This window comes from Sus scrofa, chromosome 9 (genome assembly GCF_000003025.6).
Source record: "Sus scrofa isolate TJ Tabasco breed Duroc chromosome 9, Sscrofa11.1, whole genome shotgun sequence".
Classification (NCBI taxonomy): domain Eukaryota; kingdom Metazoa; phylum Chordata; class Mammalia; order Artiodactyla; family Suidae; genus Sus; species Sus scrofa.
Window position 1 is genome coordinate 47,472,820 of NC_010451.4, and position 27,299 is coordinate 47,500,118.

General features: G+C 38.3%; 1 protein-coding gene across 6 annotated transcripts in view; it reads left to right on the plus strand.

The window, feature by feature from the left end:
* ARHGEF12 (Rho guanine nucleotide exchange factor 12) overlaps window positions 1,747-27,299 on the plus strand; it is a 146,469-nt gene continuing 120,916 nt past the window's right edge. The window contains exon 1 of one of the 6 annotated variants that reach the window (XM_021062986.1): window positions 1,747-2,454. Coding sequence is in view for 4 of the 6 variants with exons in the window: in XM_021062985.1 (XP_020918644.1) it covers window positions 4,002-4,033 (32 nt within the window). In the remaining 2 variants the exon portion in view is untranslated. Of the gene's footprint in view, window positions 2,455-3,283; window positions 4,034-27,299 lie in introns of those variants that run through there. The other 5 variants (XM_013979482.2, XM_021062985.1, XM_021062983.1 and 2 more) reach the window with 5 other exon arrangements.

Sequence of the window (27,299 nt, forward strand, 5' to 3'; positions counted from 1 at the left end):
CTAGCTCTTGAGTTTTGGAACAGTGCAAAATCTGTCCCATACCACGCAAATGAATAGACTTAATCTGGTACCAGCTCTTTTCTCCTTATGCCTCAGAAGTGAAGGGATTGCAGATCTTGCTCTTTTGGGGAGAAGGAGCACCCCTTATTCCAGCTTGTCCTGATCCTGTAGCTGATAACTCTGAAGGAGCCTCGCTGAGAGAAAAATGTGACATGAAGGTGACTTGGCAGTTAAAATGCAGCATTTTTACATGGCAGGTAAATGAAGAGTTAATCAACATGTGGTATGGTCGCACAAATGAAGGACTTATTTGCATTTAGATTACTATGTAATAATAATACTGCTCAAAAAGAATTTATATTTCAATAAGATTTGTACTAAATTTTATAAAAATAAACAACTTTTTATCAACCCGGAGTCTGGCTTTATATCGTTGTGGTTGTATTTCTGCCAGGGAGTTAAAAAAGAAAAAAAAAAAGGTGTTTGGCCTACAGAAATGTTGACCCATATTTATACTTATCGGTGAAATACCTTTTTGCTGCTCTTATCATCCACCATTCCTAACACTGTTCACTTTTTGAGGCAACCATCCACATTCAGAAAATACTTTGCCAAAGAATGGTGGGGGTGGGGACTTAATTTCTTTTTTATTTTGCCCACCTGTTTGAGCAGCTGCCTTGAACATGATGATGTCCAGTTGGGTTCATGAAGACAGGGTATTTGGCCTTCTTCAGACTGTGCTCCCATACCTGAAATGGTGTTAGACATGTAGTAGGAATTGAGCAGGCAGGTTGAAAGCATGGATGAGGATATGAGGATTTGGTTTGGAATGAACCCCTTTGGAAAACCTCCTCAAAGAGCATGCGCAGGAGATAGTGTCACCAGTCATTTTTCTAGGTAAAGGACTAATGTTCCTTTGGAGTGCATTCTGCCTAAATTGTCATGACTCTTCTGAAGGTATTCTGATGCAGGGACTTCAGAACAGTCCAGAGCTACCAACAGCTGTAAAGAAGCGTTTGGACATATTTTTACTCTTAGAGCTTTGTCCGAGAATATAGATTTTCATCACTACAAAAAATAGCTCTGGAATGAATAACCACTGGCTTAATTAAATCCTTTGCTTACCATCTTCTGAAGCTTTCCCACAGCAAATGCCCTCCTTGCTCACAGCTAGAACTTTGGGTCTGTTTAAGTTTGGAAAGATTATGAAAGCAGCCTGCCAAGAGGTTTTGTATGCAAGGAAGAGAAGGTGAATTAGGAAACTTTCCCAGTTTGTTTTTATCCCTGAAGCTCGTGTAGTGAGGCATTCTTGAAGGGAAGAGGGAGCTCATTTTTAAAATGCATGATTTGATGAGTCATTGGGTCCAATTAATTTGACACCCACACTGTAAAATGATTAGAGTAGGGCAAAAAAACCTTTTTTTAGAATGTCTAAAAAAGATAAAAGTTTGGGGGAAAGGTTTGCATTTTGGTCATTGTATATAGACTGATGGAGCCCTTTCCAATTACATATAGAAAATAAGCAATTTAATTAAGAGTTTTCAGAATAGAATTATCATGTTAGGGTACACCAGCAGGTGGCAATGTGTCCTGGTCTGATCATTAGGAAAGTGGCTTGGGACCCTAATCTGCTTCTATTCTTTCCCAAAATAAACATTACAAAATTAGCTGGCTGTGCCCTGAACTTAAAAACAAAACAGTAAAGAGTCATCTTTGGCCTCTGTTTATCGTTTTCTTTTCCTTTTTTTTTTTTTTAACCCGGTTCTAACGTCAGCCTTAGCTCATGCATCTATTCAGGGATAATGATCCTTTCATGCACTCTTTTGGATTGACTTTTAGCAACAGCGTTTTTAAGAGGTAATTCTTTCCCCTCTCCACATCCACTGTTTATTAGATGTGCTTTGGCACTTGATTTCCACAAAAAAGGTTGAAGACCTTGACGCAACAATACAGCTTTGAACTCAAAGCTGAAAACAGATGGATAAAGAGACAGCCACTTCAAATGTTTACAGGCCGAATTGAAGAAATATATTGTACATGGTACTTGAATTGCTACAATCCCAAATTATGCAATCATAAAGTAGATGGATATCTAAGTTTATCTACCCAGCTGGGGAAAAAAATAAAAATATTTGGGAACTCTTCAAAGAGAACTGTAAAGCTATTTACTGGATAAATATACTTTGTTTTTTGCTCCCATTTCTTTCCACAACAAGCTTGTTAAGTCGCTGTGGAAAGCACCATGCTTGCTCAATTTGGCAAATAATAACATTTCATTTTGCCAAGGCAGGAGCAGCAGCCTAAAAGCAACACTATACGAAGAAATCCTGGCTCCAGTTCCCAAACTCTGTCGTCTCTCCAGTCCCATACACTTTCGTCCTCCAACCCTCCGTGGGCAGCCAAGACTTGTGCGCGGCGGTCCCTATCCTGGGAGGAGGCCAGCAGGTGCCCCAGGTGAGCGCCCAAGGCCAAAACTTCTCTGTGCTGGGGTTTGTTTCACAAACGATGGAACGGTGTCCGTGCATCCGGACACGAGTTCGCTTCCATCGGCCCAAAGCAGTCTATAGGGTTCTCCGAAAAAAAGAACAAGTATGCTCCCTTTAAAGACTACAAGTTTCCAGGACGAGAGGGTGGGTAATTTCTAAAGAGCTTCTTCTCAATTCCTCTGGATTAGGGACGTGCTCTTTGGCGGTCCCTGGCGAAAACTAGACTACGAAGTACAGATATCCGGCACTCGCGCGTTCCTGGGGACGGCAGTGGGTTGGCGAGTGGGAGTCCCGGGACCAGACCGTCCCCACCTCCCTCCGCTCCGCCGAACTACTTTTTCGTTCCCCCCAACAAGACGCTGGCGGAGGCGTCCGCGCGGGTTGACGCGCAACCGCGGTCGGCAAGCGGGGGCGGCGCGGGCGGCCCCGCGCACCGCGGAGGGATCCCGGGTGAGGCGGCTTCCCGAAGTCAGAGGGGAGGAGGCCAAAAAAGTCGGCGGGGGAGGGGAAGAGTGAGCTCGCTCGCGCTGGACGCTGCCGGGGCCGGGAAGACAGAACCGGAACCGGAACCCGTGCGCGCGCCCGCGGCTGTCGGGCGGCCCCCCACCATCGGCGGCCTCCTCCACCCGCCGCGCGCGCCCCCGTGAGGGCCCCACAACCCGGCGAGCCGGCTCTGCGCTCCGAGTCGCCGCCGTCGCCGCCGCCGGCCTCCGGAGCCGGTACTTCCAGGCCGGGCCGGACGGGAACCTCCGCCCCTCGCGGGAACCGCCGCCTACCGGCGCGTCGGGGAGGAGCCGCTGCTGCCGCCGCCTGTGCTGACCGCGGAAGAGTCGGGGCCTCCGAGGGATGGGTAGCAGCCCGCGGCGCTGAGAAATCAGGTTCCTGTCACCTCCGGCTGCGGGATCCCCTCCCCCGGCTCCCGCACTCGTCCCGGGGCCCGGAGCCTGGTGGGGGCGGCGACGAGGACGAGAGGGGTTCCCCGGCCCGGGGCCATGGAGCCGCGCGCGCCTGGCGCGGGGCGGCCCGAGACGCGGCCGAGACTGTGGCCACGAGCGGCCGGCAGCCCCAGATAGAGAGCGGAGCCCAGCGGGCCGGGCCTGGAGGCGGGGACTTGCAAGCCCCCGAGACCGCGGAGGAGGAACCGACACCCAGCCCCGAGCCGCTCCTGCCCCGGCCCGGGAGTGACTCCCGGGCCCCCTTCCCCAAGGCTCGCCGACTTCTCTCCGTGACGAAGTTTTCTCCTGTGACTTCCCGAGGATCGCTCTCTAGCTCTAGGACTCGCCTTCTGGCGGACTTGATCGGTTTATTTTGGGAGATAACTTGCCTCGCTCCCATCTCCATCCCCTTTCCTTGACCCCTTCCAGTCGGACGTTCTAGATGCCTGAATGGAGTTTTGAGTTGGACTCTTGTGTCCCTTACGGAGTCGGGCCTGATCCCAGAGCGCCGGGGGTGGGGTGGAGGTGTTACTGTAAAATGCAAGTTGGATAAAAGGAGGACCTCTCGCCAAGGGCCCCAATGAGTGGCACACAGTCTACTATCACCGACAGGTTGGTATGAAGCTCACCCTGCGCTTAGCCTCCCTGGTTGGGGCCCGACCTAGCAGGAGAGTCAGTGATTGTCGAGTGCCTTTGCCCAGTGAAGTTGACAGGCATCGCACAGAGGGTTGTTTCGGAGCTCTGCAATTAGCCTGGGGTTGCTGCCAAGTTCCCCGGTTGATTGAATTTAGAAATGTAGGGTTGTTTTGTTTTGTTTTGTTTGTTTTTTTCTGGAGAGAAACTTTTCTCCAGATTCTCGGAGGAGGGGTAGGTAAAGCCATGATTGTGTTTTTCTGTCGGTAGTTTGCATTAGGATTCTGTACGGATCTTGGGACCAGAGGGAGGTCATTTTGGGTGAAGGTCAGCGCCCGAAGTCGGCTGGGGTATTGGTGCATCATCGCTTGTACTTCTCTCGTGTAGTCCTATAGACACTGCTTCAGTTTAGGAATTTTTTTTTGTGAACATTGTGAAGCTGCCGCGTGATTTATGAGTTTGATATCCTTTACCTATTGACTTGCACGGTGTTGATCATCTTAATAATTTTCCAGAATATTGGAATTACTAGTAAATCCTAAGTACCTGGTAGGGGCAGTTATCAAGGAACCATGGGGCTAGATTTTAATTATTGCATTTTTAGTATTTCATCTTCCAGAAACATTTGCATTTAAGGAGTATAAAGCTTAAGCGAATTATGTAGTAAGGCTGGCAGGTGATTTGCTGAGTTGGGTGCGTCCTTTGTAGTATGTACCTAGGTTACTTGGTGGTGGTTGGTGAATTGAACTAGACTATTTGTGGTTTAAGTGGAGTTCCCTTACTCTTTAGTTATTTGGAATATTAGGTTTAACGATAAAAGTATATTCTTTTACTATATTTTGTTTTTCAGTTTAATGATGACATTGCCATAATTATCCAGGTCCCAAGTTTTCAGTCAGCTTTTTTTTTTTTTTTTTTTCTGGGGAGGGGGGTCAACCTTCAAACTAAAAAATAAATGAAGTAAGGGGCTAAAGAAAGCACTTTGATGAATACAACATTAGTGGTGCTCAAAAGGTAGTTTAATTTCATAATAAGAGAGTTTTACCCAATTGTAAGACTCATTTGTTGATTTTAAAAGGGCCAAATTCCATTATCATACCATAACAGATACTCCAAAAACAGAATTTCCTCTTCCTGTTGATGCTTTCCGGTATCACGTGAATGTTCACTTAAAAGAGTCCATTAAATGTTTAAACTATTTTTTGAGTTTTTTTTAATGCATTTTAATTTTCACCTTCTCTGAGAGTACACTTAACATGAATAGCAACAATGCTTATTTTGATATCCTCAAGTTATTCCCATTCCTTTTCCTCTCAGGTTATTTTGCCTCTGAGAAATCATTTTCTTGGGTGTGTGGGTAATTGTTTTTCTGGTTCATTCAATTCTTGCTTTCTCTGTTGAACCTGTAGAAAAGTCTTATTAGGTACTAATGTAGTCCTACTAGTTTTCATTGCAGTAGTAGGAGCGTTTAATTTTGTAGAAACAGAACCTACGGTCACCAATTCATTCTATGTGAAAATCTCCTAAAAGCACCCAAGTAATGACCTTTCTTCATCTTTATTTCTCCAATTTTCTTCCTCTTTCGTTATCTTAGAAATAAGGTCTTGGGGTTTTTATCCTTTCTATAACTTAGATGAGATATAAATATACAATAAGCATGCAGTTAATGCATGTTCTTTGCCAGGTGCTGTGCTGGGCACAAAGGATTAAGAGATGAGTATTCCAAGTATAAGATGAATCTGCAAATTGGTTTGGGTATTAATATCCTTGAATTAGTTCAAGTGCTGCTTGATTGTACATATTTTCAGAGAGGAAACTTTAAACACCACTTAATATGTATTTCTGAGACAGTATGTATTCGTGTTTCTTTGGAATTTACTACTAGTTTGGGGTTTTGTTTTGTTTTTTTTCATAAGAATTGTTCATATGGGAGCATTACTTTTTCTTTAAATATATCTTATTCTGTAAATATCACTCCTCTGTTGGCTCTTAGGAGAGTAGTTGTCCCCGATTTGGATATATGTTGGGGTGAAATCTGAAAGTACTGGTTCAGTATTATTTCTGTGTAGGAAGCCTGATAAAGTTATGAGTATAGAATAGTTCCTTACCCACCTCATTTTGTTTTCTCACTGTCTTAACTCCAGTGTACTGTAGGTATGTTTTGCTGATTCTAGAGCCTTTGGCAAATTAACAGCGCCTTTGTAGCTTTTTAAAGATCCTTTCAAGTTTGAAGTACTGTATGTGGTATGGCTTTGTTTTGTAGAGTGTGCAGACCCACCAGGCCAGCTGTGTGAGTTAGAGTTCTTTCATTGTGGTGCTTCTGACTACAGAGTCTGTCTGTCCCCAGTTGAAATCAGACTAGCTGGTTTTGGGCGTTGTTCTGTTTTGCAGTTTGTGGCAGGCGACACATGGCTGAACAAGATAAGAAGGGTTTTATTCTTGTGTTAGGGACGTGCTGGGGCTGGGATGGAATTCAGCTCTGTTTAGGCTCTGATTGGTCACTTTGGATACTCAGAACTCTGTTATATCCTGTTATTATTTTGCAGTTAAATTAACACATTTATTTACTCCCTTACCCCCCCTTATCCTCTACTCCCCAGGTCCTCCCAGCCCCCTTTTTAAGGGTGTAATCATTCATCATTTTAGAACTCAAACTATGTGTTCATGATAGCTACTGTTCTTATGTGGTATATCTGGACTTTTTTTTTTTTTTTTTAAATCCGAGCAGCTTGTGAATACCATCCAGTGTCTTGCTTTGTTACTTCTATGAGGTCTGGAGACTGCATTTTTCAGCTTTTAGAACTGGCAATTGAAAGGGATAGAAATATCTTACTGCTGCTCTTCAGTTTACACTTACTGCTGCTTTAAGTCCTAAAATATACCTAATTGTTTCTAATCCTCCTAGACGCTTGTTTCTCTCCCTGAGAGTTTAGGGGTCTTGTGGTAATTGGAATTTCTTCTGCGAGATAGAGAGGAAAGAATACATTAGACTCAGTAAATTATGGACTCAGTAAATTATTTCAGGCTATCTTCTAGAACAGTGAATTTTCAGTGACAGTATAGGTAAGATATTGTTATAAAGGTCTTTGTTGAAATAAATGAACCTTTGTCTTGACTAGGACTTGTGGATTTTCTTGTTTTTGATTTATAGATAACAAAGGTTTTTGATATATTGGCTTTTTTCTTTTAGCATTATGAGTTCATAAAGCTTGTTTAACTGAAGCAAGTTTTTAAAGTGAGTGTGGAAACCTGTGTCTTTTTATGCATTTTCATTCATGATACCTTTTCTGCCAACACTGCCATGTAATAATGTTTTTTGATTAAAAAAAAAACAACGAAAAATTCTGTATGTGTGCTGTTTTCAAGGCTGCCCAGTCACCTGCAAGGTGAAATTCTTTGTAACATTCACTTGTAAAATCAATTATTTGATAAATTCCAAATTGAAAGTGGGGATCAGGATGATAATGCTAGCTTTGTCTTCAATTTTTTTTGTTGTTGTTGTTGTTGTTTTTGTCTATTTGCCATTTCTTGGGCCGCTCCCGCGGCATATGGAGGTTCCCAGGCTAGGGGTCTCATCGGAGCTGAAGCCGCTGGCCTACACCAGGGCCACAGCAACGCTGGATCCGAGCCGCGTCTGCAACCTACACCACAGCTTACGGCAACGCCGGATCGTTAACCCACTGAGCAAGGGCAGGGATCGAACCCGCAACCTCATGGTTCCTAGTCGGATTCGTTAACCACTGCGCCACGACGGGAACTCCTGTCTTCAATTTTTTGTTGTTTCTTCTTCTAGTTGTTCAGTTTAAAATCTTGATTCATATAGGTATGCAATAGTACATTCACTTGTACAGTTTTACATGAGTCAACATGTACAATCTGAAGTAAATTTTTTAAAAGATTCAGAGCTGTAGTCGTCCAGGTTAAGGGCACATTTATAGGATGCTCACATATATTCAGTGAGATGATAAGAGAAGATTTTTTTGATTTATTACAAAAATACGTTAACCTGGTAATACTACTTAACACATTTGTGGTTTCCAGTTGTTAAAATGTAGTATGTAACATTGAGTTAACATGTAGGATTTTTTTAAAAAAATTCAGTTTAGAAAATGGCATTTGAGGCATACATTGATGAAGCCCATAAATGATGGATTTTACATATTTTTCCATGGAGCAGTGTGATTCTAGGCAAATAGTTGGAAAATCTTTCAGTAAACAACGTGGTTGCCTCTTCTGAATGCCGTCTAGAAATGGGTATGAATTGCCTACCAAGCCGATATGGGTCATGGAAGCAGGAAGATATTTTAATGGTTTTCCAGAGGTAATTGGAGAAGCACTTTTACAGCATGGTTGTCTAACAAAGTTACTAGAGATTCTTGTCATGTAATTGCTTAGCTCCTAGAAACTGATCATGCCACATTTTCAGAAATGGAGTATTTAACTTCATTCAGTTTCATCCGTTAGAATTTGGTTTTGATGATGTTTTGAAGCTTCATTTAAAGACGTGCTGCTTTTCCTTTTAATGATTAAGAGCCTTCAAAATAGTGACATTTGAATTGAAATTTTAAAATCAGCAAAATTATAAATGTTTCCTTTTGAGTAAAATATCCTCATATATGTAATGATATCCTACAGTAGTGTAGTTTTTTTTTTTTTTTTTTAACATTTACAATGTTTCTGACTCAGGTTGAGGCAGATTATTGTTTACACTTTAGGCAACTCATAGCACTTAAGTCAAGATTATAAAACTGAAAAGGACAGACCCAACATATGACCTAGATTTTCTGGCTCTCAAATCCCCCACTTTTCACTTTAAATTATTGTCTTTCTATGTATATTTTTTCTGTCCTACTTCCCTTGTAACTTTCCAAGCTGACTAAATCAGAGTTGGATTTTTCTCTTACAGGATGCTTTCTAGTACCTTATCCATTCTAATTTTAAGTCTCTCTGGAGGATTAAAGTTCTCGTCACTTCCTCAGGAGACTGAACACAATCTGATAGATCTTGTAGTCAGGAAGTTTGTCCTGATCTTTAGCATAAACTTTTCTTTTAAGTTGTCCTGTGCCTGTATATACTTGCTGTACCAAGCTAAATAATGCTCTCATCCCATTTTATGTTTATATGACTCTAAATATTTCAGACAGTTACCCACCACCCTTTCCTTCCCCCTTCTCTTATTCCTCACCTAGCCAAGTTGTGTGTTCTGTTGACTCATTGTCTAAAAGTCAGCCTGTTCCTCGTAATATTTAATTACTTTTTCCCTAATTGCTTTCCTAGTGCAAAATGATCTTTTTCCCCCAATGCTGTCCTAGTACAAAATATAATATTCTATATTTTATTTTTATTCATATTCTAGTGCAGCAAGTTCCAGTTTAGTTTTACTCTAATTTGGGGGGTCCTCAGTTTTCTCTAGGCATAGCCTAATTTATGAGTACAGAGACTCTCAAGATCTTTTTAACCCAGTTTTATTTTAGATAGTCGTTAGAATGGTTGTGAGAGATGTCACTATCAAATAAAACAATGAACAGATTTATACACACAGCATAATTAGCAAATCAGCTAAGCAATTACATATAAAAGCCTTCTTTACAAAGTGATTCTTTCAAATAATGAGTACCCCTCATGTAACAAGTGTTATCAATTATGTGACAAAAGTTTAGCAAACAAATAATAAGCTATCCATGGTCAAAAATGAATCAGAAATGAAGATGAAACACCCCTATAATCACTTAGAAATGTGATTATAGCTTTAAAGTAAAATATCTGTTGTGATATGGTGAGATAATCTATAAGTTGTTATTCCTTTTTTTTTTAGTAGTTTTTCAATCTTGTGTGTCATTTTTTTCTATTTGTGTATTAAGTTTTACCTTATTTTTTTCTGGTTATTTCCAGATATTAGTGACAAGAATTAGACTTGCAATGCTTAGCAGTATTTTTACAATAAGATGTACTGTTATTAAAATAATATTTTACTTTCTTATAGCTGTATTTATAAGGATTGCTACTAATAAGATACAATAGCAAGAAAAAGTGCACGAATTATTATATGTATATAAGATTGTAGAGTTCTTAAGTATTAGTAAGCTTTATCATTGATACTTAGCTTAAAATTATTTAAATGGATGTCTTGTTCTTTTGCATTTTGCTTGTGATTTTGTTTCCTCAAAATTTAGAATTTTGTAAACAGGGCCAGATTTAGGGCATTGTACTTTCTCAACTTAAAATATCTAGAATACTGACAGTCATTTGTGAAAAGTTTGTTAGACAGCATCTAACTCTAAGACATTTTGGTTTTGCAGAGGTAACACATGATGGTGCCAAAGGTCAGAGTCTTTGCCTAAGTTACATAAGCATACATTAACTGACTTTTGGTAAAAGGAGAAATATACTAAGTTTATCTTACTGAATTAACATGTACCAGTGCAGCTCACAGTTTAGATTCATACCAAAACAGGATATTTTACTATTTCAAATGCTGAATCCTGGTTTTTGAGACCAGTCACATGACAGGCCTGGATGGCTTCTCACTGTCAAGAGATAAGCAAATCTAATGGCCAATGAAAAATTAGATTTCCTCTCTTGGGACTGTGAGTAACAATTCATGAAGAGTTTGGGAATATATAAGAACACCTGGTTTAGTTAATGTTTACTGTTAGCCACATGTACTGCTTTTTCTTTTGATGTTATGCCCTGTTTTAGGCATTTGAAGATACTGCTCTGAGACTACAGCTTTGATTTAATATTACATTTAAATGCTGATTTTGGTTCACACACTTGAGCTCATGGAGGATTTTGCAAGTTCTTCCGTGAATTCAGAAAATATAGGTTATTGTATTGTTAAAAAACTGGAGACTTCTTCAGCATCTGAGTAAATTATATGTGAAATTGATCATTTAATGTGGAAGGTGCCTATATCTGGTCCAGAAAGAGTAACAAGGACCAAAAGTACACTTAAATACATATATCTTGTGAAGGTGCTTAGACATATCTTTCCATAGATTTTAGATGCAAGATCTGCCTGTGTTCCACACACAAGCTGATATGTTGTGGTTGCCCTGTACAGACTCTGTGGTTTACTCAGAGGAAGTGGTTCTTGTGGGTGAAGGTCTGATCTTTGCAGAGATTGTTGGTGGCACAAGCACTGTCAGCTCATTTCCTGTCTTATTGGCTGTTTGGGCAAGACCTCCTCAGGGCAAGCACTGCTGAAAGGGTATTTAGATATTTTGTAGTGGCAGGATAGATGGTTATAATGTTGAATAATACCCACCTCTCAGGTGATATGAGGGTTAAATTAATGCTTGTAAAGTGCTTGAGATCCTACGATGAAAAGTGCAGATATGTCCCTAGTCATATTTGTAAGTTATTGCTCAAGTTTAAGTAAAAATATGGTCATGGAGTGAGGTGTTACTCTATGGACCTTGACTTCTGTAACCATTTAAGTATTGTTTAAGCACAAGAGTCATGGTTAGAATTTTTTTCCTTTTCTTTTTTTTCCTAACGCTTTTTTTGTTGTTGCTTTTTAGGGCCGCACCTGCGGCACATGGAAGTTCCCTGGCTAGGGGTCAAATTGGAGCCACAGCTGCCAGCCTACACCACAGCCACAGCAATGCAGGATCCAGGCCGCCTCTGTGACCTACACCACAGCTCATGGCAGTGCTGGATCCTTAACCCGCTGAGCACGGTCAGGAATAGAACCTGCATCCTCCTGGATACTAGGTAGGCTCCTTACTGCTGAGCCACAATGGGAACTTCCTCTCCTATCACTTTTAAAATTAATTTTACCCTACGTAGGTTAACTTAGTACTGGTTAAGTCTTAGTCACAAAACTTAACACCTAGAGCAAGCTTCATCAGCAGTTTGACTGACATACTAAAATAATGTAATTGAGAGAATTTCCATTGAGATTGGTACCTGCCCCAACCGTATACAAAATCCTATAATTGCTTTGCTGAAACCTTAAGGTGAGCAAACTGATAGAATTGCATATGGTAGGGATACCTGTTGTGGCTCAGCGGTAAGGAACCCCACTGGTGTTCATGAGGATGCAGGTTCGATCCCTGGCCTTGCTCAGTGGGTTAAGGATCTGGCATTGCCATGAGCTGTGGTGTAGGTCACAGATGGCGGCTTGGACCTGGCGTTGCTGTGGCTATGGTGTAGGCTGGTGGCTACAGCTCTGATTCGACCCATAGCCTAGGAACTTCCATATGCGGGTAGGGCCCTAAAAAAAAAAAAAAGAATTGAATATGTTATACTCCTAATTTTTTAAACTTTTGTTTTCCTATTTAGGCTTTGCCACTTCCAAGTATTAACAATGAATGTTTTATGGGAGGAGGCTGTCTTTAAAGCTAAATTGTAACTAATTTTCAAATTCCTTAAGGGCATGAGGGTGGTTCTTACTCATATTTAATCATTTATTCTCTGTTTTATTATATTTTTATTTGTTTTTAATACTAAGAAGCATAAGGAAGAAAAAAATAGCCCAGATTATATAACTACCCAGATTATGTTGTTTAGGTTAAACACACAAACATGAAAAGTCAAATGATGTATAATATTGATATAATAATAAAGTCTCCCTCTAATCTTACTCTTATACCTACAACCCTCTGGTTCTTAGACTCTCTTCTCAGAGGTAACTATAGTTAAGTTTTTGTGTGTGTCTGTCTTCCTAAACATTCTTATAAATATATTGCCCATCATTTTAATATTCTTTTTTTTTTTTTTTTTAACATGTCATCAGCTAAAGCAATCATATGGTAATGTTCATTGTCAGTGGCCTTGGGATGTATAGTCCTCCCACATATCACATTACAAGTCACATGATAATGGGTAAGGCTACATAATTCTCTTAAGAAAGGAAAAGGAAGAGTGAATAATTAGGAACAATAATATGAGGTGCTCAATCAATGCTTATGAAATGGGTTGTTTTGAATCTGTGAAAGGTTTTTTTGTATGGAATATTTCAGACATATATAGAAGTGCAGAGAATAGTTTGATAAACTTTCATGTTCCTATCATTAGCTTCAATAATTTTCAGTGCATGGACAATCTTGGTTCACTTGTTTCCTTGCCCTGCTTCTCCACTGATTATTTTGAAGTAGTTGCTAAATATCATAATTTCATCCTTAAATATTTCACCAAATATTTTTGAAAGATAAAATCTAAAAGTGTAACTTCTTTTAGTAAATTTTTACTATCTATTAGTTTGAGGTAATGGTACTGTGGACTGACAGGTGTCAAGTAGGAGAGGATGTTCGTGGAGTGTATCTAGAATTTGACAGCCAGCAAGTTGTTTTGATTTAATTTTGAGTATTTCTGGAGGAGGCTTACAGCAGAATGTCATCTATTTTTCCAGTACCTCCTTCTCTCTCTCTTCTCTTCCTCCCTCTCTCCCTCCCACCCCGAGCCAGAGCCCCCCCCCCCCCCCCTCTCTCTCTCTCTCTCTGTGTGTGTGTGTGTGTGTGTGTGTGTGTGTGTGTGTAGCAGAAGCAGGTAATTAACCTCTGGAAAAAATAACATTGCAACAGATTTGATTTGCAGGAGGTTTCATTTCTCAGTGAGCCTCTGTTGGAGTGATGCCAGTTGAAAGGAATCCCAACCTTTACTGGCTCTGTGTCTTCTGGGAGTTCCCAGTTGGTGATGCTATTCACTCTTGAGAAGAACATCAGAATCATTTATAAAAATCTTGTATTTACTTACGCTGTTTGCTCTGTAGAGAAAGGTTCTATCAAATCTTTAAGGAGATACCTGAATGATATAAAAGTAAGGAAATGAATCTATCTAATTTTAGTTTAGAAATAGTTAAAGCCACTCTCAGCTGCTCAGGTTAGTTCATCTGAGAGCCTTTTTTAAAGCCTCAATTTTGACTCAAAACTTCATAGATTTTATTAGTATGCAGATGTAATACAGTAAGTTTATTATTTGTATTGTTTTAGAAGTAATACACATATTATGATAGAATCATCAGTTTCACAGGAAATTCTTTTGGGAGGGGTGTTATGTAATCAATAGTGGAAAGCAAATTAAACAGATAAAATCCCTTTTTCAGTTTGTAGATTGGGAGGTGACAGTGAGGTGATCAAAGAGGATATATATGGGCTAAATAAATTCTTGCATATAACATAACAAAAATAATTTATTTTAGTATAGTAATATCTAATTATGTTTTCTTAACTGGCATCTTTTACTGTGTATAGAAGCACTTAGATTAAAGTGACTTTTCTAGGTATCCAAGTAGTTTTCCTTAATGTTGTATTGTTAATCTTATTTCAGAAACTATTAGTAACTGCAGTAGAAAAATGGCTATCATTGGCTTGTACATAAAATTTATATTTAAATTTGAGTTTTTATTCGCATTAGATTGATTCTGGCTTTAGTTGCTTGGGACAATATAGTCAATTTAAATAAACAGTTTTTTTTCCCATGGAGAATAACTCTGACTTGCCTTTGTGTTATTTTTCTGTTGTATCATGATTGAAAAACATTCATTTTTCAGGGACAATAGTTTGTTAGTACCTCTGTCAAAATAATATACTTACACTTTGGTTGCATTTTAGTTGCACTTGTTAATTGCACAATTTGGGGAAAGGTTTGTTGTTTCTTGTTTTTGTGTTTATCTAGAAGCCTTACATGATCAGAATTCCTGAGACAGTGTTTAAAGGTAAATTGGGTGTGTTAGTAAATGGATGTGAATAGTTAAAAAAGAGAAGGTTCTTACCATGCAATTATTGCATAATAGGATACAAGGTATAATTTGTTTCCAAAAATAGGAATTCAGTAAAATATGCTTATGGATAAATATTAGTAATTATATTAATTTTGACTCCCCTGGCAGAATTCTCTTGGGGACAGTTTTCTTTGTCAGAGATTAAAAAATAGCTTTTAAAGGAAGAGATATGTTAGTTTTTCATTAATTTTTTTAGCCTGTGTAAAAGAAAAGCAGCAAAAGGGAACTGAATAAGGATGATATAGAGAAAAGAGCTTGGGTTTTGGTTTGTCAGACTTGTTTTGCTACTTTACAAGCTGGGAGACCTTAGGCAAATTTACATCTCTGAACAACAGTTTGGTTTTCTCATCTGTAAAAATTGAAATAATACTTACTTTTAGAATTGTCATGAAGATTAATGAGAATGTTTTTAAGTACATTAAAGAGGTAGGGTATAATAGCTGTTATTGTTAAAATCTTAGAAATTAATTTTTCCTAAAACTTTGATCTATGCATTTAAAATAATTTTGAATTCAGTGTTTGCTGCTGCTACTGCTGTAATAGTGTTTTATTCTCTTGCTGTGATAATATTCCCTTTCCTTTATATTTCAAATTATAGACTGTTTTTAGAATTAAGGTGCATTTGGAAGTGAGGAATAGACTAAACAGACAATTATTTCAACTCAGACTGTGAAATAATAATGTCTCTAGTTGTAGAATTGATAAGTTTTTTTAGGATTGGCAAATCAGCTTTTAAATCTGCCTTTGATCACTCAGAATTTGTCTAGTTCTGTCTTTAAAACATCAATTCATTTGTTTATTCGTTTATTCATTAAATATTGAATGTCTCCAGTGTGTAGGACATTGTGTTGGCAGTTATTTTGTGCTCTTGCTACCTACTGATTTATATTTGAGAATTAGGAAATTTACCTGTAAGAGTGATAGTCATTGATTAGTGCTGAAGATTAGGGTGAGAAGTCGTGTGTACTTCAGGGAAGTGGTGGCATTGAAGTCATAATTAATGGTTAAATTTATCTTATTTTCCAGATTAAAAATTTAGTGTTACTTCCTATTGCATAGTATCTTTTTAAATTTTAAAAATATTTTTTTGCTTTTTAGGGCCGCACCCACGACATATGGAAGTTCCTAGGCTGGTGGTCAAATCAGAGCTACAGCTGCCAGCCTACACTACAGCCATGGCAACCCAGGATTCAAGCTCCGTGTGACCTACACCGTGAGTCATGGCAACACCGGAACACCAGATCTTTAACCCCTGAGTGAGGCCAGGGATCAAACCTGCAACCTTGTAGATCTTTTGTTTCTGCTGAGCCATAATGGGAATTCACATAGTATCTTTTTATGTTTCCTTTCTGTCTTTCAGTTTAATTATATTTTGGTTAGTTTTCCAGACTAACATGAAAAAGCATCCTGTAAGTTGTGATTTAAGAAGCTGTTAGATGTCCATTGCTTTTGCATAGAAGAAATTACATTTTATTGATAGACACTGCTTTAATCACTACTTGAAGATGAACTTCTACTCATTACTTACCTCTTTGAAGGTAGTAGCAACCTATTAAGTTATACTTTGTGCATCCAGTGATAAATATGGTGATCAGTGAAGGATCCTGGAAACTAATGTGGTTTGATTAGCAAGACAATGCCTAAATCATGATGACTTGTCGCTTTGATATTTTGCATATTAGAAAAGTGGCAAGTGAATGTAGGTGAAAAGGAACATTTCAAAATAGATGAAATTGGAGTTCTCATTGTGGCTCAGGGGAAACAAATCTGACCAGTATCTATGAGGATATGGGTTCTATCCTTGGCTTCACTCAGAGGGTTAAGGATCCAGCATTGCTGAAGGCTGTGGTATAGGTCAAAGTCGCGGCTTAGATCCTGCATTGCTGTGGCTGTGGCATAGGCTGGCAGTTGAAGGTCTGATTTGACTCCTAGCCTGAGAACTTCCATATGCCGTGTGTGTGGTCCTAAAAAAAAAAAAAAAAAAAGATGAAATTTAGTCTTATGAGGAAATTTGGAATGTGGTAGTGTTTTGTATTTATTGAGTACATTCTAAATGCTGGGCACTTCCCTAGGTACTTTCTGTGCATTGTCTTTTTTAATCTTCTTAGCTATGTCAGTTAAATATTGTTGTTCCCATTTTAAAATAGAGAAAGGACCTAAGAACTTTACTAACTTGGGAGTTCCCATTGTGGTTCAGTGGGTTAAAGACCCAGTGTATCAATGGGTGTATCAGTTGAGAATGTGGGTTCCTTTCCTAGCCTCTCTCAGTGGGTTAAGGACCTGGTGAGTTACCATAAGCCTGGAAGCTTCCAAACACCTCAGGTGCAGCAGTAAAAAGGAAGAGAGAAAAAAAAAAAAAAAAAAAACAGCTTCACTAACTTGCTCAAGGTCGCATAGTTTCTAAACAGAAGAATTGGGATTAAGAGTCCAGTGTCCATTTTCTTTTGGCCTACTGGTTTTAGGCCTACTTATGCTAAGATTGGGTCATCTGGATTAGTCAGTGGATCTTCTGAGTCACTTGGATGAAACCCAGAAAATGGATTTTATCTTCAACAAAACCATTAAAGTATTGTCTTCACATTATAATTTCGTAACTTTTATTCTTTTTACTCTTAACCACCTATTTACCTTTCCCTTTTCCAGAGGGATTTTGTCTCATTTCCTCTAAAAAAAATGGCTGCATTATGCTCTGGTTTCTTAGTCATTGTTTTTAATACATACCTATATCTGTAAACATTAGACTTTTTTTTTGTAGGACTGCACCTGTGGCATATGGAAGTTCCTAGGCTAAGGGTTGAATTGTAGCTGCAGCTGCTGGCCTACACCACAGCCGCAGCAATGCCAGATCCAGGCCACACCTGTGACCTACACAACAGCTTATGGTGACACTGGCTCCTTAACCCACTGAGCAAGGCCAGGGATCAAACATGGATCTTATAGATACTAGTGGGGTTTGTTACTGCTGAGCCACAATGGGAACTCCAACATTAGATCTTTTTGAAACCTAATATATATTGCTTGTAAATCAGTTTCCATTATAACTATTTTAAGATTCTCTTAAGGAATTGAAGACCCATCTAATATAAGTTTTGTGGGTTTTTCTGTGTGTGTGTGTGTGTTTGTTTGTTTTGTATTATAGGCACACAAAACAGTGAGAAAATTGTTATACTGAGTATGTAAGAGGAAGAAAAGGCAGCAAATGAATGATTTTAATAGTAAGTGTTTAGGCCTTTGTGAAACGTAAATGATGTAAGCACACTAGGCTTAAGATTTTTCTTAGCAAGAATCTGTTTGGTTAAGTGGTAATGGAGATAATATTTTCTTTTTAAAGACTTTTTGTTACAGTAGTGATCTTTATCATTTAGTTTATATATTTTCTACCATTTGAAGAAATTAATAATTATCCCTTTTATCCTCTCAATTCATCTCTGCCATAAAACATTGTTACTTTTAATCTTAGTTTCTTCTTTGTAATTTTTTTTTTCTTTTTGGTTACTGAAAACTTCTGTGGCATGAATCACTTCAGTCTAGCCACTTTTTATGCCGTAACATTGGAAAATAAAATTTGCTTAAGAGATATTTAAGTGTGTTATTATTTGACCTAACTCTTTAACTGTAAATTGTTTTCTTGCATTTGCTTCAAAACCCCAGAGAATCTAGAACGGAGGTAGGCAGATAGTTGGTTTGGAAAGAAGCCCACAAACCTAATCTTTTACCGAATAAGTACTGTTTCTATGCAGAGAAAGGCTAGATAATTCTAATTTGAGAGTTTTACTAGGTTCAAGACTTACAAAGAGGTTGCATGCAAAAAGGCATTGCCCTTTGAAGCATTCTTATGGATGTGGAGACTTTATAGCCCTTAGGGAGATCTGCAGACATCCGCTATGCTGAGTTCTGGGAAGCTGCTTTTTCCCATGCTTGCAGCCTCCCTGTGGGGTAAAGTTCTGTTAATTTTGCATAAATATTTACCATATCTCATTTTAGCTAACATTGCTTCCTCACACTGTTAGCAATAAGGAAAACTTTGCTTATCCAGCTTGAAAAGTTTGTTATCAATATGACTTGTCTGGAGAATGTTGTTATCTTTGAGGGCTGATGAAATTAAAAAGTCAGATTGGAAAAAATAATGAGGAGGTAAATGACCAATTCACAATCCATAAATAATTTAGTTATTATAGAAGTATTTGCCCATGCTTATTTTTCTATATTTAAAAATGAGGTTATTATCATACAAACAATATGATTCATTTGAGCCTTGTCCCATCTAACAAGTCAAATTATTCACTTCCATATATTTATTTGTATCATACTAGCTGTAATTTTTCCTTTTCTTTTATTGCACTTTTATAATTGTTTCCTGATTAAGTAACAGTAAGCTTCCATTTATTAAGTATAATTCTAGATGCTTCATAGGCATTATAGTTAATACATATAATAACACTGCAAGGCAGATATTATTCCCATTTTACAGATGAGGAAAAACTTAGATTCAGAGATATTCATTGACTAGGCCTGTATTTCCCAGCTAATACATTTTTGGGACCAGGTTTAAAATCTAAACCACTTGACTCTTGGTTCATTGTATTTGCTACTACACATAATTTTGGATAACTATCATTTCTGTGAGGTTAGAAACACAAATAAAAAATATAAAATTCAAATGCAAAAGGTACAGCCAAAGAAGGTTATTTATTTAGTCTCTTATCTTTTAATGTAGATTACAGCAGCAATTTCTCAGTTGTGTTCCAGGGAACATCCAGGACACTTTAATTGGAATATAATTTTTTTGTTTGTTTTGCACAGTCTTCTTCGGAGCCCTGCATTGTTTCAGGCACTCAAGGCAGAAGGTAGAATGTAAAATGGAATCAACATGGACTTCCCCACCTCTGCTCTTTAACATTATGATATACCAGTTGTGCACATTTTATGCCTTTTGGTAGCTTCTAGTCTAGTAGAAGGAGACGGACATGTAGGCAGCTAGCTGCAGAGAGTGCAATGGGACTCGAGAAGAATCACTATTTCCTGGATAGATCAGAAACACCTTCATAAAGGAGATGAGTACTCTTGTTGAAGCCTTAAAGATGGATTGTAGTTACCAGACAAGTGAATGATAGAAGATTATGTCAAGTAGAAGGCACAGAGGTAAAGGAGCTCATGTTTTCTGAGAACACATGCAGGTCAATGTGACGAGAGCATGGAGGTTGATGATGGGCACAACATTTGGTAAAGTTGCAGAGATAGGAGGCACCAGATTCTTTCTATGCCATTATGAGAAGTTTGGGTTTTATCCTCCGGATTGTGGGAAGCCACGGAAGACCTTTAATCAGAAGGGTAATATGATCAGTATTGTTCTCTTGTTATAGAAAGATCAACTGGGTGGCAGTGTGAAGACTTGATTAGTCTTGAGAAGTTTTAGGGGCAGAAATACAAATAAAGAGACATTTTTCAATAATGAAAAACAGTGAATTACTCAACTGAAGTTGTAGCAAGACATTGGAAAGAGAAGAAACAAATAGAGCTATTAAGAAACTGCAGAGAATACCAGTGGTATAAGAAGGGCAGGTAGTATCCTTTATGAAGGTGTTTCTGATCTATCCAGGAAATAGTGATTCTTCTCGAGTCCTATTGCACTCTCTGCAGGGGCTTTCTAGCTGGGTGTTTGAGTGAGTGTTGGTACCACTCAGCAAGATGGGCAACATGAAAGGAAGGAGGCACAGTTTTGTTATTTTGTTTGGTTGACTGATAAGATGAAAAATGGAGTCAAGAACAGATGTAGTAAGTGACAGATTTAGTTTAACTACTGTATTATCTACTGTTGCATAATAGATTATCCCAGAAGTGAATAAATTTGCACTATACAACATGGGAGCCACAAGACATGTGGCTATTTAAATTTAAATTAGTTAAAATCAGAAGAAATCAGAAATTTAGTTTTTCAGTCACACTAACCACATTTAAGTGTTCAGTAGCCACATGTAGCAAGTCAATGGCTGTTGTTTTGGACATCGGACATAGAATGTTTTAATCATTGCAAAAAGTTTTACTTGACACTTCTGCTAAACATTTATTCTCTCATTCAGTTTCCTTTGATAAGGAACTTGGGAATAGCCTAGGTGGGTGGTTCTGGTTGAGAGTCTCTAATGAGGTTGCAGTTGAGATGTCTGCACCTGACACAAGTGCTTGGGTCATCTGAGGACTTGATTGGAACTAGTGGATTCACTTCCTAGGTGATTCACTCATACACTGGTTAAGTGAGTGCTAGTTGTTGGTAGGGGGCCTTGTTTGCTCACCAGGAAGACCTCTCCTGGGGCTTCTGAGGCAGCTGGCTTTACCCATGGCAGGCGATCGTAGAGAGCAAGGTGGACGCCATAATGACTTTTATGAGCTAACCTCAGAAGTCACATTCTGTCATTTTTGTAAGATTCTCTCAGTTACCCAGATCAGCTTTATTCAGTGTGGGAGCGAACTATATAGGGTGTGGGTTCCAGGAGGCAAATTCACTGGGGGTTATTTGAGAGGCTGCCCACCACAGGTACCTATGGTGCAGATGTCTAATAGGCGACTAAATGTAAAAAAGTGAGAGAGGGCTTGGCCACCACTATTGTGTTTGTGATGGCAGGTAAAGTACTTTGAACAGGTGAGTTCAATAAGAATGAGATTGCACCGTTAGGATGGCTCATATAGTATCTTGGGTCATGAGTTTGGGGGAGGAGAGAAGTGCTCTCAAAGACAGTTGAGAATCAAAGTTACAGAGAATCAAAGGAATGGTTACAGAATAGGAGTACCCTGAGGGTTGATTATAAAGAAATCTTCATCAGGGAAGAGAAGTTGAAAGCAGGGTGTAATTAACATTGCTAAGTGATACAGACTAGTTAAGTTAGAGTCATTCTTTCCAAAAAATTATTTATTGAATATGCTAGAAACCAGAGAAAGATACATAGATGAGTAAGACAAAGTCTCTAATAATACGTAATACAGAGGAGACATGGTAACGGAGGATTTCATGGAGAAAGATAATACCTTAGCCTCTTAAAAAGGTAAGGAATTGAGTTAGGTGTTGGGTGTAGTGTGTGTGGTGCAGTCTGTGGAAGTGGTGTAGTGATAATATGGTTGATAGAATAGATGTTTTAGGCAGAAAGGATGGTTATGTGTAGAATATTGTTAGAACATGGAGTTTATGATAATGCATGGTGGTGAGAAAAGAGACTGGAGGGATAATTAGAGTGGTCTTGAATGCTTGTAAAGGAATGTGCCTTTATTTTGTAGGCTCTTGTTTCCCTTACTTAAATTATTTGGATATTGCCTTAATGATTTGCCATAGTCTCATAATACCTCATCTGTCAGTTACTTAATGTTTTTATTTAACATTACTTTTTAAATTGAAAATTCATTTCCAAAAGAGACTTTATTGCATTATTATAAATAGAAAATCAGGGAGTTCCCATTGTGGCTCAGTGATAATAAACCCAGCTAGTATCCATGAGGATGCAGGTTTGATCCCTGGCCTCGCTCAGTGGATTGAGTATCTGGCTTTGCCATAGCTATTGCGTAGGTTGCAGACATGGCTCAGATCTCGAGTTGCTGTGACTGTGGCATAGGTCAGCAGCTAAAGCCCCACTTTGACCCCCTATCCTGGGAACCTCCATATGCTGTGGGTGTGGCCCTAAAAAGAAGAAAAAAAAAATCAGTGTTTTTCCTACATACTGAAGGCAACAGTAGAAAAATTACAGTTATTAAATTTTAAAAAACAAAAATTGAAGTACAGTTTCATTTCAAAATTTTGATGTTAGCAAGCACCAAGCATCCTAACTCTCAAGTATTTGTGGTTGAAAAGATCAGAAAATAGTTAAAGATCAACTTTATTTTACACTTAAATACTAATAAAAATTAGGCCTTCAGCCAGATGTTCATGAGGTAGAAAAGGGGTTTTTCATCTACACTTGGCTGCCATCCAGTTTGGGAAACTTCTTGTGAAAAATTATCAGATCATCCATGCATCTTTTATTATTTTTTATTTGTTTGTTTATTTATATATGTATTTATTTATTTATTTATTTATTTATTTATTGTCTTTTTAGAGTCTCAATAAGGGATCTGACCCACGTTTGTGACCTACAACACCTGATCCTTAACCCATTGAGCTAGGCCAGGGTTATGGATGCTAGTCGGGTTTGCTAACCGCTGAGCCATTATGGGAACTCCGATGCATCTTTTATAATACTCACAATACTTTCAATCATTTTTCAAAGGAAGCCTCAAGTAGTCTTTTCAAAGAGGAATAAGAATCTAAATCACTTATGTATTTCATAGTTCTAGTTTGGCAATTATTTTGTTCACTTTGTTTTGTGCCTGGAATGCTTACATTTGTCAGGATAAATTTAAGTTGTTCACATGAGTAGATATATTTGTCAAGATGTGCTTATTTACAGAACTTATCTCATTCATGGATATTATCTCACAAATTGAAGAGTTCTTCCATAAATATTTGAAATTATTCCTGTAGATGTGTGAATACTTTCCCACTATTTCTGCCAAACTTTATAATGTAGTTCCAGTTTTGAGGTTAAGATAGGGAATACTTTTATAATTTTTTTTTTTTTTTCTTTTGTGTTTTGTTGTTGTTGTTGTTGTTGTTGCTATCTCTTGGGCCGCTTCCACTGCATATGGAGGTTCCCAGGCTAGGGGTTGAATCGGAGCTGTAGCCACCGGCCTACGCCAGAGCCACAGCAACGCGGGATCCGAGCCGCGTCTGCAACCTACACCACAGCTCACGGCAACGCCAGATCCTTAACCCACTGAGCAGGGCAGGGACCGAACCCGCGACCTCAGGGTTCCTAGTCGGATTCGTTAACCACTGCGCCACGACGGGAACTCCTTATAATATTTTTTAATGAATGTTTTTGAGCTGTAATGGCTGACAAAAAGCATGCAAATAATAGTGTTAGAGATACTGCAAAAGTGCCAAGAAAGAATATCATTCTTGATGTTAAGATAAAAGTTTCAGAGTGTCTCAAGGTGGCTGATAAAATTTAAGCAACTGTTAAGGAAACAAGTGGTAAAGATGAGTGGTCGTTTAGGAATTCACAAATTCCTGGAATCAAGGGAAGCTATCATTATCAAGTCTTGACCAGTATATTTAAGAAAAGAATAGTTGAACTCTCTTAGTTAACCTCAATTTAATGCGTTCAGTTCGTGCCCTCTGTAGGACATGACTTTTGTCCATAGTGGGTTAAATGCTTGCATCTAGTGGGCTGCTCTGTAGTATGTTTGAATACTCCTACTCCTTCTGCTTAAACTCCAACCTGTTGTACTTGTATTGGAATTAGATAGTTTAGTTAAATATTAGGAAGACTGATGAAATATGGGCATAAAAGGGAAAGTTATTTCTATGAAAACTGAGTTGTATGTGTTTTGGAAATACGAGTAGAGACTTGTCACTTAAAGAAATTGCTGTCAAATTAGAAGTGGATGGAAAACAACTATTAGCTACTTGGGGAAAAGAGAGTCCACGGAGTATCTTCAGTTTTTTATTGTCTGCTGTAAGGAAACTGAAACAGGAAGTAGAGCTGATGTACTTTTAGCATGGTTTATAAAAGAAAGACATTAAGGCACCCCAGCATATCCTTACTTAAAAGGCCTTGATCCTACATTAAAAAAAAAAATGGAAAAATAGGGAGTTCCCATGTGGCACAGAGGAAACAAAAATGACTCGTATTCATGAAGATGTGAGTTCGATCTCTGGCCTCACTCAGTGGGTTAAGGATCTGGCGTTGCCGTGAGCTGTGGTGTAGGTTGCAGACGCAGCTCGAATCCTGTGTTGCTGTGGTGGTGGTGTAGCCCAGCAGCTGTAGCTCTGATTCAGCCCCTAGCCTGGGAACTTCCATATGCTTCAGGTTTGGCCCTAAAAAGCAAAAAATAAATAAATAAATAAATAAATAAATAAATAAATAAATAAAAATTAAAAATAAATAAATAAGGCAAGGCAAATAGTTCTCGCTGAGATGCGGTGGATTAAGAATCTGACTGGTGGCTTGGGTAGCTGTGGAGGTGCAGGATCTATCCCTGGCCCTCCTATCCCCTGCCTGATTGAGTCCTACCTGGCACAGTGGGTTAAAGGATGTGGAGTTTCCATGGGTCACAGCTGCAGCTCAGATGCAGTCCTTGCCTGGGAACTTCCATATGCCCTGGGTGGAGGCTATAAAAAGAAAAAAAAGGTAAATAAATGTACACATGTATTTTATTTATTTTTAATTTTTTTTATTTTTTTATTTTTTTTGTCTTTTGTCTTTTTGTCTTTTGTTGTTGTTGTTGTTGTTGTTGCTATTTCTTGGGCCGCTCCCGCGGCATATGGAGGTTCCCAGGCTAGGGGTTGAATCGGAGCTGTAGCCACCGGCCTACGCCAGAGCCACAGCAACGCGGGATCCGAGCCGCGTCTGCAACCTACACCACAGCTCACGGTAACGCCAGATCCTTAACCCACTGAGCAAGGGCAGGGACTGAACCCGCGACCTCATGGTTCCTAGTCGGATTCGTTAACCACTGCGCCACGACGGGAACTCCTACACATGTATTTTAAATTGACGTGAAGTTTAAGTAAATATGAGTGTTTTTTTTTTTTTTTTTTAAACAATTCCTTTAACTACTCTTTTCCGTTAAGTGACCAATCACTGGTACCAATTAATTGAATAGGGCAGTTTTTACTGTGTGGCTAAAGGCATGTCATAACTTAAGGGGATTTGAGGAGAAGGAAATATGAACTGCTTCTTTTTCAAGGCTGCTATAAAGACCATGTTACAGATATACTAATTTTAGTGTTCCTGTTTCCAAGAATGCTTTTCATTTTAAATCAAAAAATAGTAGTTTATATATTTTGTTTACTGTTGCTTTCTACTTATGGCAAATATTATTAGCTTTTAAATTTATAATAGTGAAATAAAGTTTCCTTTTGAGAAGAAATTAGTGTTACTTGAAAAATATTAAGTTATATTAAGTTCAGGAGTTACGTGACTGTGGCAAATCACTAAGGCAGAGATTAAGAGAAATTAGCCTACAGGTTAAAGGCAAGTTTTTTTAACATGCATTTAATATACATTCACTACTTGGTCTTTCTCTAACTTTTCCAGTCTCATGTCTTACTACTTTCTGTTATCAGAGATGTCATGTTGATCAACCTAAGGACTGAGCCTAGACCAGACCCAGAAAATAGTTAGCAGAGAGGGAATTTGATAGCTCTGAGAACAATGCTTTAGATGGAGGAATCATGGAACTAATTTTTCCAGCTTTACTGAGCTTGTCTGTCTTATTCACTTTTGTGTTCCCGGTACCTGGAAGATGATGCAGTAAATATTTGAATTGATGCATAAATGAACAAATAAACCCAAATAAGAGTTATAGTGCCATAGCATAAGTCATAATCTTGGGTACGGAGTAAAAAATTTCTGAGACCATGCCTTGCCGTGTTAGGACCTCCATCTTTTTAAAAATATCTTTTAATTCTCTTTTTTTCTTTTTTAAATTATAATTTAAAAAATACTTGATGCTAGGGAGGTTGTGATGAAGAAGTGTTTCTTGTACTCTTCAGTTGAGGATATACATTAGTTTAGAATTTATAGAAAAAATTTTTTTACAGTGTATCTCAAAAGCCTAAGAAATATTTAACCAGTTGATCCAGTAATGCCAATGTTTTTGTATATCTCAAGACATAAAGGAAATAAAGATTTAGTTATCAATTTTTACATAGAGACACAGCCACATCATTATTTGTAGTAGGGACAAAGAGGAACCATTGTAAGTCTGGTGCCTCCAAAGAGATGATGGCAAGGAGCTCCCAGGTGTTAAAAAAATTACTTCATGGCATTTGATAGAGATTTATATAAACACTTAAGATATTTTCAAGTAAACCTCAATGGGAAGTGTCTATGTTATGTGAAAAGTGGGAGATAAAACTCCAAATATAATGCCAGTTACATTTTTTAAAACATTGATATGTAATGCTTAAAAAAAGACTTCTCAGTCATATACTAATTTTTTAAATATTTCTGAGTTATGAAACTATGAATGATTGTTTTACTGTTTATCTGTATATTCCAGGCTTTCAACCATAATGTGTATTGCTTTTGTAATAGAGATGTTTTGTTTTTAAGTGAAAACTCTACTTAGTTTTTGTTTATTTATTTTTTATTTTAATGAAAAACTATGGTAGTAATTTGATAGGTGAACAGAGGGCAGTAATTCTTGAGACCAGGCACACAAATGGAAGACTATAATGGGAGATATGAGAAGTTCCTACATTAGGCAGTGGTGATAGGATTGGAGGGGAAGGACTCCAATAGTAGTGACCAGTGAGATGGAGCGACGATGAAAAATGAGGAATATAGGATGACTCCCAAATTTCTGGTTGTTTAATGTAAGTATAAATTTACAATCATAAATGTATATTTGAGATGAACGTTTGGCTTTTAAAAATGGTCTTCATATTTGGGGAATACTTAAATTTAATGAGGTCATTAACTACTTCGT